Source organism: Kogia breviceps, chromosome 11, assembly GCF_026419965.1.
Source record: "Kogia breviceps isolate mKogBre1 chromosome 11, mKogBre1 haplotype 1, whole genome shotgun sequence".
NCBI lineage: Eukaryota > Metazoa > Chordata > Mammalia > Artiodactyla > Physeteridae > Kogia > Kogia breviceps.
The window spans coordinates 52,157,819-52,174,588 of NC_081320.1; the positions used below are offsets into that span (position 1 = coordinate 52,157,819).

General features: G+C 35.8%; 1 protein-coding gene across 5 annotated transcripts in view; it reads left to right on the forward strand.

Annotated features, from left to right (window-relative positions):
* USP34 (ubiquitin specific peptidase 34) overlaps window positions 1-16,770 on the forward strand; it is a 238,339-nt gene that overhangs the window by 211,676 nt on the left and 9,893 nt on the right. For 3 of the 5 annotated variants that reach the window (XM_059079238.2, XM_059079240.2, XM_059079239.2), the window contains 8 exons: window positions 3,215-3,849; window positions 5,800-5,957; window positions 7,705-7,783; window positions 9,352-9,478; window positions 10,341-10,448; window positions 11,759-11,863; window positions 11,979-12,103; window positions 13,107-13,230. In XM_059079238.2, coding sequence (XP_058935221.1) covers window positions 3,215-3,849; window positions 5,800-5,957; window positions 7,705-7,783; window positions 9,352-9,478; window positions 10,341-10,448; window positions 11,759-11,863; window positions 11,979-12,103; window positions 13,107-13,230 — 1,461 coding nt within the window. The remainder of the gene's footprint in view (window positions 1-3,214; window positions 3,850-5,799; window positions 5,958-7,704; window positions 7,784-9,351; window positions 9,479-10,340; window positions 10,449-11,758; window positions 11,864-11,978; window positions 12,104-13,106; window positions 13,231-16,770) is intronic. The other 2 variants (XM_059079242.2, XM_067007549.1) reach the window with 2 other exon arrangements.

Genomic DNA, 16,770 nt, shown 5'->3' on the forward strand with positions numbered 1-16,770 from the left:
TTATGTACATCTTCCCCCAAAAAAGGGAAACCCCCTTGAGTGTGAGCTTAGTGACTTGCTTTCAAAGAGTAGAGTATGAGGGATAGAGAAAATAACTTTAAGAAACTTGATGAACATTAAGTCAGGCAGATAATTAAGGTTAAAAATGTCACTGATAAGTCATGTTAATAGTATGTGCCCTTGGTATGGTGTGATGCACAGGGCACTTCATCATGTGGTCTTCCTCCCAAAATCCCATAACCTGAGTCTAACCATGATACACATCAGATAAACTTAATTTGAGGGACATTCTACAAAAATACCTGACCACTACTCCTCAAAACTGTCATGGTCTTCCAAACAAAGTCTGAGAAAGTGTCACAGTCAAGAGGAGCTTAAGGAGACATGATATCTAAATCGCATGTATCCTAAATGAGATCCTAGAAGCAGAAAAAGAACATTAGGACAAAACTATTGAAATCTGAAGTGTGGAATTTAGTTAATAGTAATGTGCCAGCGTTGGTTCCTTAGTCACAACAAATATACTATGGTAATATGTTAACAACGGGAAATGGGAGAAGGGTGTATAGGAACTGTCTGTTCTACCTCTTCTAAAATAAAAGGTTTATTAGGGGAAAACATGTTTCAGTGGTGGGTACACATGGATTGGCAATGGTACTCTGCTCATAGGCTTTTTTTCCTGCCAGTTTAGTTAACCCTACAGTAATGGGATATTTGTAAGAGCTGACACATATGCTGGTTGGTATTCATGTCCTGACTTCTGACCATAAAACAATTAAAAACTTTTGCTGAACCAGGCAAACAAACAAAAAAACCAAAACAAAAAGAAAAGCTTTTTAGCTAGCTGGTACACCTAACATTCATAGTAGTGCTAAAGAAATAGCATTCTCATACACTGCAGCGACATTGTAAGTTAATATTACCCTTATGAAATGCAGTTTTAACAGTATGTACCAAGATCCTTAAATTTTTTTTCCCTTTTTCAACTCAGTAATACTATTGCAGGGATTCTGGTATAAGTAAGTCATCCAATATATGAATGTCCAACAGCATTATTTGTAAGTGTGAAAAATTTAAAACTAGATGTTCAGATAGGAAATAAATTGTTATGCATTATTTAAAAATTATAATAGTGAAGACTATAGAAATACGAAAACATGCTTTTGAAATAATGTAAGTTGAAATAGGGGCTCAAATATTTAAATAGAATCCGTATAACTCAGTAAGAATTAGGGTAACATGTATAGAAGAAAAGCTACAGAGAAATACTTCTAAATCCTACAAAATAAATTTAAGGAATGACTGTTTAGAATATTTAGCGAAAAGAAAATGGTGACATGATAGGTGTCTTAAAATAGTTTAGTTGCCATATAGAAATGGACGATTCGTTCTAAGTTCTCTAGACCCAGGAATTTTTAAGTTACAGCAAGGCAGTTTTTATAAAGATGGTCTGTTCTTCCACATTGACTTCCCTGTTTGTTCTCAAAGACAAAAATAATTTAAAAGTTGTGGGGGTTTTTCCCCTAGCAGAACTTACTTTTTACTTGAAAGCAAATAGTTTTTATAGAAGTAAGTAGATGGTTAGGTATGTGATAAAGCAAAACAAAATGTTAATTGTAGAATTTATGTGGTAGGTCCATGGGTCATTATTTAGTAGAATGTTTTCAACCTTTAACAGTGTTCGAAATTTTTTCAAAAAAAAATGTTGGGGTAAAAGTATTTAACTTAAACTGAATAAGTTTTTTAATAAAATTATTTTCTCAATTGCAGTTTTATACAAAATTGATGAAGATGACACCTACATGCCAAATTTTTATATTTGAAACACATACCACCAAATTGAACCTAACTGAAAACAGGCTAATCAGAGCAATATATAGGTGACGAAATATGTAGAAATGGAGTATTATGCAAAAATAGTTTAATTTGACATAAATCCGTAAAAGAGATTACAATTAATTTTAGAAACCCTAACTGTATTTGCTTTGGCAGTATGATGGAAGTTATCAAATTATAGGTAGAAGAGTGGGAGACAGAATTAGTAGGGGTATTGAAAAGGGTTATACTAAGGCATTAGATGCCTTGAGGAGGCTCTGTAGTGAATGTTGTTAGGATGATTAACTCATGAGTCTGACAATCAAGGTTTGAATTCCAGCTCTGCCACTTTCTGTGGAAAATGGGGTAGTCTTACTGTTTTAAGTCTGAGTAAAAGTGGAGATAATAAAACTAATACCAACTACATAAAGAATGTGTTAAATTTAAGCATTTGATAAATGTTAGCAGTTCTTGTTGTTTGTTTGTTTGTTACCATTATCATCGTCATCATCATCGTTTCTCGAGGTCAAGTCTGGGCTCCCCCTTTTTATCTGTGTGACCTTGGTCTTTGCTTCTCTAAGATTCAGATTTTCCAGTGTATCATCACCTACCTCCAGGATGATTGTGAGGGATTAAATGAGATAATATTTACAAAGTACCTAGCTTAGTGCCTTGCTAATAGTAACTCCTTTTACAGATGGGTTCAACTAATGAGTCATTATCCTCTCAGAATTATACCATAGGCTTAATAACATTTTCCAGGTATGTTGAAGGAAGGGATTCTTTCTTTGCATGCAAAGTTAGCCTAGAAGACTTTCAGAGATTTTCCAAAGTTAATGTTCTATAACTGGCATATATATATAATCTTTATAATATAAAAGGCTTTTAGATAGATCTCATTCTATCTTTATAATGTAAGTTTACCGTTATCTACAAAATAATACTGAATTATTTTGTAATAATTGATAAAGAAGAGGAAAATTAAGACCCCAAATTAATGATTTGACATGTCAGACAGCGTTATGTAGGTCTTCTGGCTCCAAATGCTGTGTTCTTCCTGTTAAACCATATTATTCCCTGAGAAGAAATAAAATGATAAAACAAGTGGGAAAATTCTACATCTTGGGAAAGCTAAACAAAAGAGGTTTAAAACTTTCTGTTTATGAGATTGTTGTCACCACTTAAAAAATAGCAGTGACGGAATGGAAGGCTTTTGTCATTCCTTGGGATTTCTCTGGTACCAGTGGTAGAGCAGAAAGATATTAAAAGAGATGTTCATGTCCCTTAATTTTTATTCATTTCAATTTTTAAAGGGAAGAGTGACTTTGTGTTTAATGACTGCTCTTCAGTCTATTTTATATCTTGTAAGCATCTGACAGTTTTGTTTTACATTTTATAGCTGCAGCTTATCTTCTGGTGTCCCTTATACCAAGCAATTCATTCCGCCAGATGTTCCGGTCAACAAGGTCTTTGCACATCCCAACCCGTGACCTTCCACTCAGTCCAGACACAACAGTAGTCCTACATCAGGTCTACAACGTGCTCCTTGGTTTGCTCTCAAGAGCCAAACTTTATGTTGATGCTGCTGTTCATGGCACTACAAAGCTAGTGCCCTATTTTAGCTTTATGACTTACTGTTTAATTTCCAAAACTGAGAAGCTGATGTTTTCCACATATTTCATGGATTTGTGGAACCTTTTCCAGCCTAAACTTTCTGAGCCAGCAATAGCTACAAATCACAATAAACAGGCTTTGCTTTCATTTTGGTACAATGTGTGTGCTGACTGTCCAGAGAATATCCGCCTTATTGTTCAGAACCCAGTGGTAACCAAGAACATTGCCTTCAATTACATCCTTGCTGACCATGATGATCAGGATGTGGTGCTTTTTAACCGTGGGATGCTGCCTGCCTACTACGGCATTCTGAGGCTCTGCTGTGAACAGTCTCCTGCATTTACACGACAACTGGCTTCTCACCAGAACATTCAGTGGGCCTTTAAGAATCTTACACCACATGCCAGCCAATACCCTGGAGTGAGTAAAATGATAACTCTTGTATTTGTATCCTCAAATTGATTGGAAATACCTGTTTTTCCCCCGTTGTGGGATATAGTGACAAAATATGGGAGTACAGTTTGACTTTAACTGTTCTTTCTTAAAGACTTTAAGGTTTATTTGTTTTCTTGAATACATGTATAAAATGTTATAAAATTGATTGTGTGGATAATTTTTCTTAGGTTGATATTGAAATTTTATCTCTAATGGAACTTACCTGTGTTAATTTGTGGTTTTGTTAATGAGTCTTTCATATATACCTAATGAAAAAACTCAGCTTTGTGGTACAGTTTTAAGGAAGTGAGTATTTACTGTTTAGATATTATCAACATCTACATGCTATGCTAAGCTGTAAGCTAGACGATATTTTATCTTAGCTGTAGTAGTATTCCCTATGGTTTTTTTGTTTGTTCACACTACGTTCAAGTGAATGAAATGGCTAAGAGGTGGGCCTATCAGAGTACAAATACATACCATCTAAATCTGATCCCTTTTTCTCTGCAGACTATAGGTTTTATTTTAAATTTTCCCCTCTCCATGTTAGGCTGTCATTCCTGGATATTTCTTTTAATTGTTGCATCTTACTCTTTGTTGTAAACTCAAGCTTACACCAAGAGGGTATACATCTGGGAAGGGGGTTGGAATCAGAGTGCAGAACGCTTTTTCAAGCTGTTGTCAACCCAGAGGCTAAAAACTGCTATTAAGAAAAATTTTTTGCTTATTTTAAGGGGAGTATAGGAGAAGGAACTTTTTCAAGACATTTTCAAGACATTCAGCATTTACTTAAGAGCTCAGTCAAATGACTACAATAAAAAGGGTATTTTAAGTATTGGCATCCTTGAATTGTGTGCTACACTTCTTTTTCTTGTTGAAGGAAGGAAGGACATTAACTGTCCTTTAGACATAATGTAGTGAATTGTTATTTCTCACCCAGAAAGAATAACCTTATTTCCTGTTAAGAAAGTTAGAATGCCTATAATAAAGGAAAGAAAGTGACTATGTTAAGTACCAAAAGAGGTTCAAAGCCAAGGTTATAAGAATACGGAAGGAGAATGAGAGTCTGCCCAACTTAGAAGGAGTTAGGACAGAATTTATTAAGATTTAGTGGATTTTTCTCTATCTCATTCACATAAATAATCTCCAGTTTAGTTACTAAACATGACGTCTGTAAGTTAAATATACCTTTGATGAGTGCTGGGTGAGTTAGAATATTTATCCCCTAATGTTGTTAGGCATCAATGAAATGTAACATCTTTATTTTAGAACTTATCAGTTAGAGATTTTTCATGAAAATGGTGCTTAAATCAATTTTTGCCATGAAAAATATGAAGGTTGGGGGTTTCAGGTCTTTGATAAATATGTGTTAGAAGAACAGCCCTTTCCTAACATGCCCATGAGTAAATGAGTTTCTAAAACCACACCTAGTGATTTCACTAAAATGTTAGTTCCCACATTTCATCCATCTTGAGCTGGATCATCTGTCAGTCTAGAAAGATCATTCCAAATGTTGGCACAGAGGGTTTTCTCAAAAACAGTATTAATTCAGGTGTAATTGAGGGGTATAAAATCTTTATGACAAAATAATAATTTCTCATTTACTATAGAAAAGGGGGGCAAAGGATGGGCATACCATCTCTGGAACATATATTTGACATTGTAAAACTAGTAATTTAAACAGTTTTAAGACTAAAGTTGAACAAGTTGAATTTAGTAGTAGTTTTTAATCTGGAAATTCTATTTTAAGATTATTTTCTTTTAGTGAATAATGTTTTACATTTTAAAAATAGAATCCACTGCTAATTTTATAACTATTCTTGGATGGTACTGCAATCTAACTTAATTTGTATAATTTTAAGAACTGGCTAATGAGCATAACACTTAGAAATGAGAAGCAGATAGATCATCATAATGCTTATTTGCCCTTTTCAGGCAGTAGAAGAACTGTTTAACCTGATGCAGCTGTTCATAGCTCAGAGGCCAGATATGAGAGAAGAAGAACTGGAAGATATTAAACAGTTTAAGAAAACAACCATAAGTTGTTACTTACGTTGCTTAGACGGCCGCTCCTGCTGGACTACTTTAATAAGGTAAAAAGATATTTTCTGGTGTTTTTTGTTTGTGTTGTTTTTACAAGTGAAGGGATGGGGACCATCATCTTGACATTTAAAGAGGAATAATTTAAATTCTTTATAACTGAAAGTTTACCACTTCTTTAGGGTTATTGGGAAAGCATTTAAACCTTTAGACACCTTGGAGGAATTTATATTTTGAGAGTTAATTAGCTACTTTTGAATAGTTTTTATTTTGATTAGGTTTTAGATTATCTATGTGTGTTTTATCAGAATCATAGAATTTTAGGGTTGGAAGGAACGTTAATGTACTATCTTCCACCTAAAGCTTAAATCCTCCTCTCTGTGGCAATTCATTCTAACTTATGCTTGGACAGTTCAGTTCTAGAGGTCTCCAGAAATAGCTTACTCCATCTTTGGATAAGTTTCATTGTTAATATGTTTCTCATTTTAGTTAGCCCAGATCTAACTTTTTTAACTGTAGGAATTCGCCAAAATACCAAAATATGATCTTTACAGTTAATTGTTCAGAGCTACAGAAGTTATTGAATGACTATAAAGGAACTGCTACAAATTACACTTAATTTCCTTTAACTGTAGAAATTAATTCCAGGTTAATTTCTGTATATTAAATCTAAGACTTGGGGCTGGTCTTTTTTTTTTTTTTTTTTTTTTTTTTTTTTTTTTTTTTTTTTTTGTGGTATGCGGGCCTCTTACTGTCGTGGCCTCTCCCGTTGCGGAGCACAGGCTCCGGACGCGCAGGCTCAGCGGCCATGGCTCACGGGCCTAGCCGCTCCAGGGCATGTGGGATCTTCCCGGACCGGGGCACGAACCCGTGTCCCCTGCATCGGCAGGCGGATTCTCAACCACTGCGCCACCAGGGAAGCCCGGGGCTGGTCTTTTATTAGGCCCACATTTTTTGGCAATACTTTCTTGAACACTTTTGTATCTTAAGCTAGTCAACCCAAGATAAGGTTATTTAAGATTATCTTCTTCGGAAAACTTTAAAATTTGATTGTTTATTAGTATACAAAATGAAATTAACTGCTTTTGCCAGGAGTCTTTAAAGGAACTCTTAGAATTTTGGCATTAATTTTGAAACATTGTTTTCCCAAGGTTTACTGCTTAAAGCTTATTTTCAAAAGAAGATTTGGAGCTTTCCTGATTATTTTTTTTTTAAATGAAAGAAAACATCTCATTAAAGTAGAAGGATTTCCAGTTGTACTATATAATAGCAGTTTCCAGTACCTAATAATGAAATAAAGTCGATTAACAAGAGTAATGCAGCTAGTTTTGGTTGATTATTATGTAGATTATTTTCAAGGCCAACATATGTTTTGGGGTTTTTTTTTTTCCCCCTCCTGTTGTTCTTCTCAGTAACTAGCTGATGAGTGCTTCAATAACACCAAGTGTATTTTATTGTTATCTGGAACTTAACATAATGTAGAAGATAAACCCATTATAAAAAGAAACATTGTTTCTACTGAAACTTTAAAAATATTCCTGTCAGCACCTCTCTTCCACCATTGTGTATAATTAAGAGCTGACCAGTGTAATACTAGTAGACATAACTTTTCTCTAAGTTGCATTGAGGGTTTCTTATTTAATATTATCTTTTATTATATTACTAAGAACTAGATGTAGCTGTCTCTTTTTTGTAGGTAAGAAAGTAGAGAACCTAAATGACAATTTACTTCTTTTTTTTTTATCATCTAAGTGTTCTGTTCAGATTCAGAGTTCTCAAACTGGACTCTGTGTTTTCTAGTGCCTTCAGAATACTATTAGAATCTGATGAAGACAGACTTCTTGTTGTATTTAATCGAGGGTTGATCCTGATGACTGAGGTAAATACTTTATTGTGTTTTACTATAGATTTATTTTAATTTAATGTTCTCACCGACACTTCTTGTTTTGTGGATATTTAAAGTTTATTGTAAACTGTTTTACAGGTGTCTGGATTTTAAATATGCAGATCAGTAAATGCTAATTTACATTCCAAGAAGAATTAGGTCACAGTTTTTGGGTGCTGTTTTCTTTTTCCATAGTAATTACATACTTTTCCCCTCAGTTTGTGTTTAGAACACTTGAAATAAATTAGTTTTATTAAATTCATTTGTAAGACTAGAAATGGATGAAATCTGTAGGATTTAATTGAGGACACACATAATTTCTCAAGAGTGTGCTTATTTGACACAGTTCCTCATCAGAGGAAGCTAGTGAGATTGTTACAGGTGGTTACAATCAGCTGTTAATTTTTCCCATGATTATTGAAAATCCACAACTGTGAGATGATTTTAAGTCCACAGAGGTGCATAGTATCCTTTAGTCTAATAATGGAGGTAAGATGAAAGTACATGCCAAGGGCACCCTGAAAATTAAGAGGTAGGATAGTTTTTTCAGTTAATGGTATTATAGAATAGGAATACAGCATGTGAAACTGCACTTTGAAGAATTTGGACTTGCAGAGATAAGTGGGAAAACATTTAGATAAATGACTTAATCACAAAGGCAAGAAGGTATTGGTTGTATTCAACAAATACCAAATATTTCTGTTTGGCTAAAACAAAAGTATGTGAAGAGGAGTAGTGAGAATTTCATTCTTTCATTCAACAGATGTTTGAATGTCTACTCTGTGCCAGGCATTGTGCTAGGCACTGGGGATACAGCAGTGAACAAGACAGACATGGTTCCTGTCCTCACAGCTTACAGGTTAAATGCCACACAAGTACATTGTTCAGATTATGTACTGCCACTGATTCTAGGTTATGAATTTTCAGCTGTGAATTGCGAATAGTATGGGGGACTGATTTGGGAGGATTAGAAAGAAGATGCATTGGTGTAAAATGAAATAGGAAAAAACTAAGGATTTCATTAAACTAGTACCATTAAAGGAATCAAAAGATTTAACAAGCCAATATGAATAAAGGAATTCCTACCTTTTGGAGTTCTTTTACCTCTTTCAGACCTACTATTTTCAGTATGACTGACAGCTATTTCACCACTGTCTTTCATAGAAACCCTGGAAAGTTAGTTAAAGCAGTCACCTATTCTCCCCAGTCTTCCTGTTGTTGCTGCTGCTTTGTAATCTCTAAAGCTTGCAGTCTTAGAGATATGTGCTTAGAGCAAACAGTAACCCCCCCCCAAAAAAAAATCAGATTAAATAAATTATTCCCTCAAAGTAAAATGTAAACACAAAATATCACACTGTGAAAGTGAGGACTATTTTGTATTTTAAAAGAGCTGAATGGGAGAATTTGACTTGTAGATATAGAAAGCCAGATACATTTGCTTTGTGCAGATATGCACACAACATAGTCTGAAAACATCTGTCCTAGAGGATGAGCAGTACCATTTTGTGGCTCAATAAAGTAAAAGTGAAATGAAGTTTTTCATTTTTTTTAATCACTTGTAGTCTTTCAACACACTGCACATGATGTATCATGAAGCCACAGCTTGCCACGTGACTGGAGACTTAGTAGAACTTCTGTCAATATTCCTTTCAGTTTTGAAATCTACTCGCCCATATCTTCAGAGAAAAGGTTTGACTAGTCCTACTTCTTATTTTTATTACTTTAACAATTAAAGAGTGAAGTAAGACTTTTAAACCACATGCTTCAGAGAATTTGTCTTTTCTAATTTATGTACAGAAAATGGGGCTGATGTTAGCTAACCATTAGGAAAATGTTTATCATGACTTCTTGATGTAAAACTGGAATGTTCTTGTCTATTTTCTTTATCTCTGCCTGAAAAATAGGCAAGCATGCTATAAGTGTCAAGATTTAGGAGATTGGAAAATACTTCTAAGCACAGTAACAACATGAGTATTTGTGAAGTTCCTCTGGATGGAAACTTCCATGGCTTAGGTTAAATCATTTATTTTCAAGAGAAATAACTATAAAACAAACATCTCATGTCCCTATAAAGTAGTGTGAACTTTGAAATACATATAAATTCCTAGAAAATGGGGCATATCATCACTTAAAATATGTGCTTTTAAGAAATACAGCAGGGCTTCCCTGGTGGCGCAGTGGTTGAGAGTCCGCCTGCCAATGCAGGGGACGCGGGTTCGTGCCCCGGTCTGGGAAGATCCCACATGCCGCGGAGCGGCTGGGCCCGTGAGCCATGGCCGCTGAGCCTGCGCGTCCAGAGCCTGTGCTCCGCAACGGGAGAGGCCACAACAGTGAGAGGCCCGCGTACCCCCCCACCCCCCAAAAAAAAAGAAATACAGCAGGTTTAACAATAGTAGCCATCTCATGAAAATAATCACTTAGCTTTCACCAAAGATGTTTATGTAATTAATTGGGATTTCTAAGTGTAAGCATTCTGTAGTTTACAACAGAAAATAATTGTGAGGAAGTTTGATCTCAAATGGCATATTTACATATGCTTTTGTGTTTGCAGATGTGAAACAAGCATTAATCCAGTGGCAGGAGCGAATTGAATTTGCCCATAAACTGTTAACTCTTCTTAATTCCTATAGCCCTCCAGAACTTAGAAATGCCTGTATAGGTAAGTTACTTGGAAAATATAGTTGTGTAAAAACCTAGTGGAAGAACATTTTTGTGGGATTGTGTGTGTATATGTAAGATGTAATGTTAGGTCTGTAGGGTTTGGAAGACATTTGTACTTATTATGTGTGAGTTACACTGGCCAGCAGATCCTAAGAAAATCGAGTTCTCTTTCTTAACATATCAATAATTAACTATGTCATTATAGGCAGTTCACTTTATATATGGGCTTGTTGACCTAAGGTTATCTCTAGATCTCTTACAGCTCTGAAATCTTCTGATCCTTATTTAAACAAGGTAGAATCATGCAGATGTTTACAGATTAGAACTGACATTGTAAAGAGTGGGGGTGATTATTTCCCTGTGAGTTCTTTTGCCTGAAGATACTTCCTAGTAGCTGTTCTTAGACTCCTGAGTATTTTACATTTTTACTAATTGCATATTTATAATGATAATTTGTGTCTGTTAAAGGACCCCCTTGTTTTAAATTCATATTGAATTTTTTACTGCCTTAGAAGCCATTTAAATAATCTTTAGAGACTATAGCTACTTATTTACAATTTCTCAAAATGACATGTATAACTGTCATGTAGAAGTAGTCAGTCTTGGCAGGTGTTGGCCTGATGTTCTGTAGAATTACAGGCCTACACTTCTCCATTAAGAGGGGAAGGGTGCAGGACTTCCGTGGCAGTCCAGTGGTTAAGACTCTGCGCTTCCACTGCAGGGGGCATGGGTTCGATCCCTGGTCAGGGAACTAAGATCCCACAGGCTGTGCAGCGTGGCCAAAAAAAAAAAAAAAAAGAGAGAGAGAGAGGAGGGGTGCATAGCAGTAACCTCTAATTGCCAGAAACTCTGCCAGTAGCCTATCATCATGAGCTTTACTCCTGTGTAATTACAGGATGAGAATCAGTCCAGCTAGCATCATGAAACATTAAAAGTAGATTAAGGATTCTCAGATCCAAAGAATTTTGAACCTTAGATTTATAAGTTGCTTTAGTTGATTTTATAAAGGTACATAATCAGTATGCATTAAATATTTCCCTCAGTGTACTTCTCCATGATGCTTCTCTTAATAGTTTTAAACTTTGGTTTCTAAATGATGCCCTATTGTTGTTTAGTAACTTTGCTGATCCAGATTTGATTAAGCATCAGACAGAATTTCTCCCAGAGTTAAGTGCTAAAACAGTTTTAGACTCTAAAACTTTTTAGCTGCCACACTGCAGTCAGTCACCCCAATAGGATTTGTGAGTTTGAAAGTAGCAGGTAACATACGCCAATTTTTAAATACCCACATTGTGTTTTTATTTTCAGATGTCCTCAAGGAACTTGTGCTTTTGAGTCCCCATGACTTTCTTCATACTCTGGTTCCATTTCTACAACACAACCATTGTACTTACCATCACAGTAATATACCAAGTATGTATTCATCTAGCACGGTACTGAACATGGTTGGCATTTAATCTTTCTGCACACTGAAACATGGAGATTTATTTTTTCCATTTATTCTTATTGTACACTTTTAATGTCTTAGTGTCTCTTGGACCTTATTTCCCTTGTCGAGAAAATACCAAGCTAATAGGAGGGAAAAGCAATATTCGGCCTCCGCGCCCTGAACTCAATATGTGCCTCTTGCCCACAATGGTGGAAACCAGTAAGGTATGTTGGGATGCCAGGAAAACCATGTTTTTCTAGTACACAGTAATTTGAAATTCCCCTCTGGCAGTTATGAGTATATTAGACTTAAATGATCATTTTGTGGATCCTAAGAAGATTAGACTCATTTGGACTTTTTCCTGCTCTGAAATGTTGGTTGAATATTTGCAAAATCAACAATAAGCACAAGTAGTAAGTTTTTTTCCCCCTCAAAAAATATCCTAACAGTCTCATTAGTATTTGTCACTAGGCTAAATTATAAATGGGTCATATATCTAAATCTGAAAGGTCAAGTTAGGTACTTACTATTGTTTATATTTTGCCATATAATCAATGACTTCTTTTACTGCCCTCTAATTATAATCCTTTGACCTAAGCCTAATTATCACTGATTGATAGATTTATCATCATTTGTAGCCTAGTTCTTGTTCTCTAATACTTAACTCTAAAATAATGCTAATTCTAAATTACAGAGAGAAGGTACATTGACACAGGATAATTTATCTCAGTTCCAACACTTTTCTAAACAATTTTTCCACTTTATCTTTCCTCACCCCACTTTATTCACATTCTCCCTTGCCCGCTATCTTTAGATCTTAACTACATTTAAGAAGTTCTTATAAGATAAAATATTTAAAATAATTAACACTGTAGTAACCATTACAGAAATTATTTGGACTCTATTTCAAAAATCAAATTTAATTCACTCTTCTTGATTATTTGTCTATAGAGCTCAAGTGTCACATTTTAAAATCCTACAGTAATTTTACTTTATTAAAGTATATAGAAATAAGGGGTAATTTTAATTGAAGGCATTTGCACACTGAAAATAAACTTGTGACAATTAAGATCTTAATAACATTACCAGAAACTTGGAATTTAAAACTAGGTTCTTATAGAATTTAAATATTTAATCAGCTTTTTAGTTAAACTTATTACGTTTGCACAAAATATGCTCTTTATTATACAATTTAAGTGCAACCATTTTATCATCTTTAACCTTCAGGGCAAAGATGACGTTTATGATCGTATGCTGCTAGACTACTTCTTTTCTTATCATCAATTCATCCATCTATTATGCCGAGTTGCAATCAACTGTGAAAAATTTACTGAAACATTAGTTAAGCTGAGTAAGTATAAAAGATGAGCAGTAAATTCCACTGAATTATTTTAAGCCCGTAGCCATTCAGGAAGGGGAGGAAAAAAATGAGCCAATCCTTTTTTTTCTTTTTTAAAGTGAATGTTTAAAAATATTAATTATTCTCGGGAACATTTTTATGTTTATTAAGAAAACACCAACTTACTGGTTTCCATTGAATAGTTCTTCCCAGAGTTTCAGCTGGCTTATAAAGGAGTGTGGAGTAGGGCTGATCACTTTCGTACATAGAAGCCCAAGTCCTCCTCCATCTGCCCAGCAGAATTTAAAAACAAAAACCAAAAACTGCTCTGCTTAGGGAGGCAGGCTTAGAGATGGACTTCCCCAGCCCTGATATGAGGGTAAGATGAGATCAGTAGTGCCAGCCGGCAACACCGGGAGCAAGCCGAGTGGACTTGCCAGGGTGAAGCAGAGGTGCATATATGAGTAAATTAGGAGGTAAGTCTCATAAAATAGAGGGGTGAGTGAGAAGGGAAACTTGAAAAGGAAGATACGAGAAATAGAAAAAACAATCAGTGAATTATGAAGGGGGGGAAACCTTGTCTTATGTTTATGTAATATTGTCTCGCTGAGGATGTGCCTGAGAGCTCTTAGAGGACTGCTCCCTTTGGGTGACTTTTTCCAGCTGATAAGTCTTTAGAAGATAAGTAGCCCTCCAGATGTCCCTTATCTCAGGACCTCCAGAGTTCTCAGGCTCTGTGTGCCCTGTGAATCTGTTGTCTTTAGGGATGGCCCAGGATCCTCTCCAGTGTACTGTAGTTTTGTTTCAGAGCATGGGAAGTGAAATACTCATGGAACCACCACCCAGGTCAAGAAATACAACATTACCGTATCCTAGAAGTTCCCCCTTGTGCTCCTTCTCAGTCACAACCCCTTCCCTCCTGTGGAAAAGGTTTTGGTCCACTATAGATAGGGCAAAAGATGTGAACATACCTTAGGTTTTGTTATCCAAGAAGAATGAAGTGGCAACAACTGTCAGGGATAATTCCTCTTCAGAAAAACCATCTTATTGGTAAGTGATTAGAGTGTCTTCAGATTTGAAAGGGTGTTCCTTCCACCGGTTATCATTAGCTAGTTTTATATATATGTGGCTGAAGATTAGGGGGTGGGAGGGTGAGGATATGTTCAGATCGGCCATTTCATGATTATATAATTGGGTTGTGGCACTTGGTAAAAAGCTAAAACCTAGCAGTGGCAATGATCAAGTGTGGGGATATATCCAGGAGATCTAGTTACACAGCCTTGCTCCCAGATAAGAAGGAAGACTTATAAAGATGCTGACCTTAAGAAAAGTTCTTAGTAATTGTGTTCATATGATTTATACCAAAAGTTACATGAGGAGCTATTTTATCTACTTGAACAGCTCTGACCAAATAATGAATGTTCTGCCCTGTGTGGGACTGTCTTCCTCATCAACACAAATACCTAGTTTGGGGGAAATTAAACATGAGGAGGAAAAGAAAGGAAACACACTTAGCCTCCATATTAGCTGAATTAACTTCCATAATATTTTATGCTCTCATCACTTACACTCAGGAAGCACAGTTGTTCTGGCTTGTGGTTTTTGGTTCTCTACATAAGCACTATTCTTTAGAACTTTCTATCAGGATGGAAATATTCTCCAGCTGCATCACCATCCACAGTATGATAGCCACTGCATATGTGAGTGTTGAGAGCTTGAAATGTGATTATGGAAGTGATTTTTTTTTTTTTTTTTTTTTTTTTTTTTTTTTGCGGTACACGGACCTCTCACTGCTGTGGTCTCTCCCGTTGCGGAGCACAGGCTCCAGACGTGCAGGCTCAGCGGCCATGGCTCACTGGCCCAGCTGCTCCGCGGCACGAACCCACGCCCCCCGCATCGGCAGGCGGACCCCCAACCACTGCGCCACCAGGGAAGCCCTGGACATTATTTTAGATACGAAGTAAAACAAAGACCTAAAAGCAGTGCTTATGCTTCTTACAAATGGAAAAATTATGTCCCAGTGTTTGAAAGTAACTCCCTCTTCTAGCTGAAATGACTGTTTCCAAGGAGAGGCCACTAGGAAAGCTTGAGAAAGCAAAGCCCACATTAATGACTGTGATGGGAAGCAGAGAGTTGACAGGGAGTTTTAACTTGTATAGTTTCTTCAAGAAATTATATTTGGCATCAAGAGAGGAAGGGGTCATTTGAGTCTTAAGGCTAGGTGGTCCAAGTCCAAGGGTCAGAATATCGTGACTGTAGGTAGAACTGTCTCAAGACCTGTATTGGATTGCAAGTCATTCCAGATTTGATGAAAAGTCTTTATGGTAATTCTTACATGGGTAACTGAGTAGATTTTAAGATTTGTTAGGGGGATAAAAAGGAATTACACACTAATTGTAGATTAGAATTACAGGGGATAGAGTTGCAGGTCCTAAATAGTAAAAGGGAGCGTTGAAGTGCTCTTGAAGTAAGGACAGTCAGGCATAGAGTTAGGGGAGACAGAGAAAAAGTGGGAAGAGAATTCAGGGAATGTGAACAAAGCTGCTGACTGCCATGTGAAATACTAGTGTGTCTGAGACAGCACTATTTTGATATTTAAAAAGAGCCAATTTTTAGCCAGAAAAATTCTGAAAAAGAAGAATAGTGCCAGATTACTGGCACCATTGATTTCCAGAATACTTACTAAAGATAACAGTATTTAAAAAAAATTTTTTTTGGCATTTAATACGTAGTTCACAATTCAGAGCAATATCAAAAAGGTATATATATCACCGTTTCATTCACAGACATGCCCACCATCAATTTTATTCATTTTTTTGCATAAAAACAGCAAGTATTGGTTTATTTTCTCCCTTTCTTATGTAAATGTCCTCCATATTCTCAGAGGACCAACTGTGGATTGAAATTTCCACTACAGTCATTGTATTACCATTTTATATAAGGATATTCAGCATCGGGGGCTCCTGGAACCAATCCCCCATGAGTACCCAGGGAATGACTGTAAACTCTAATGATTAAAACCACACAATGTAGATATGGAAGCACATAAGTAGAACACTGGAAAAACAGCCCCCAAACAAACATAAGGATACACAAGGATTTGATAACAAAGATGACATATCAGAGTAGTGGAAAATGGGTAGTATTGAGATAATTGGCTAGCTGTCTGGGAAAGGAAAGGCAAGAGTAATATCTTCTTTGCTCTTTAGACCAAAATACATCCTAGGAGGATTAAATATTGTGAAAAATAAGATCCTAGAAATATTAAAAGAAAAAACATAGAATCATATGGATACCACCTTGAGATTTGAAGGACTGTGTTAAGCAGGACATGAAACCCAGAAACAATAAATTGAGATTTTTGACTACATAAAAATTGAATGTACTACATGTTGAAAATGCCATAAATTGAATTAAAATACATACAACTAATGGGGAGAATATTTGCATTCTTAACAGATAAATGGCTAGTAGTGCCAATGTACGTAGAGTTTTTAGGATTCAGCAAGATGGTAAAGAACATTAAAAAAAGCAAAGGACATGAAGAAGGCA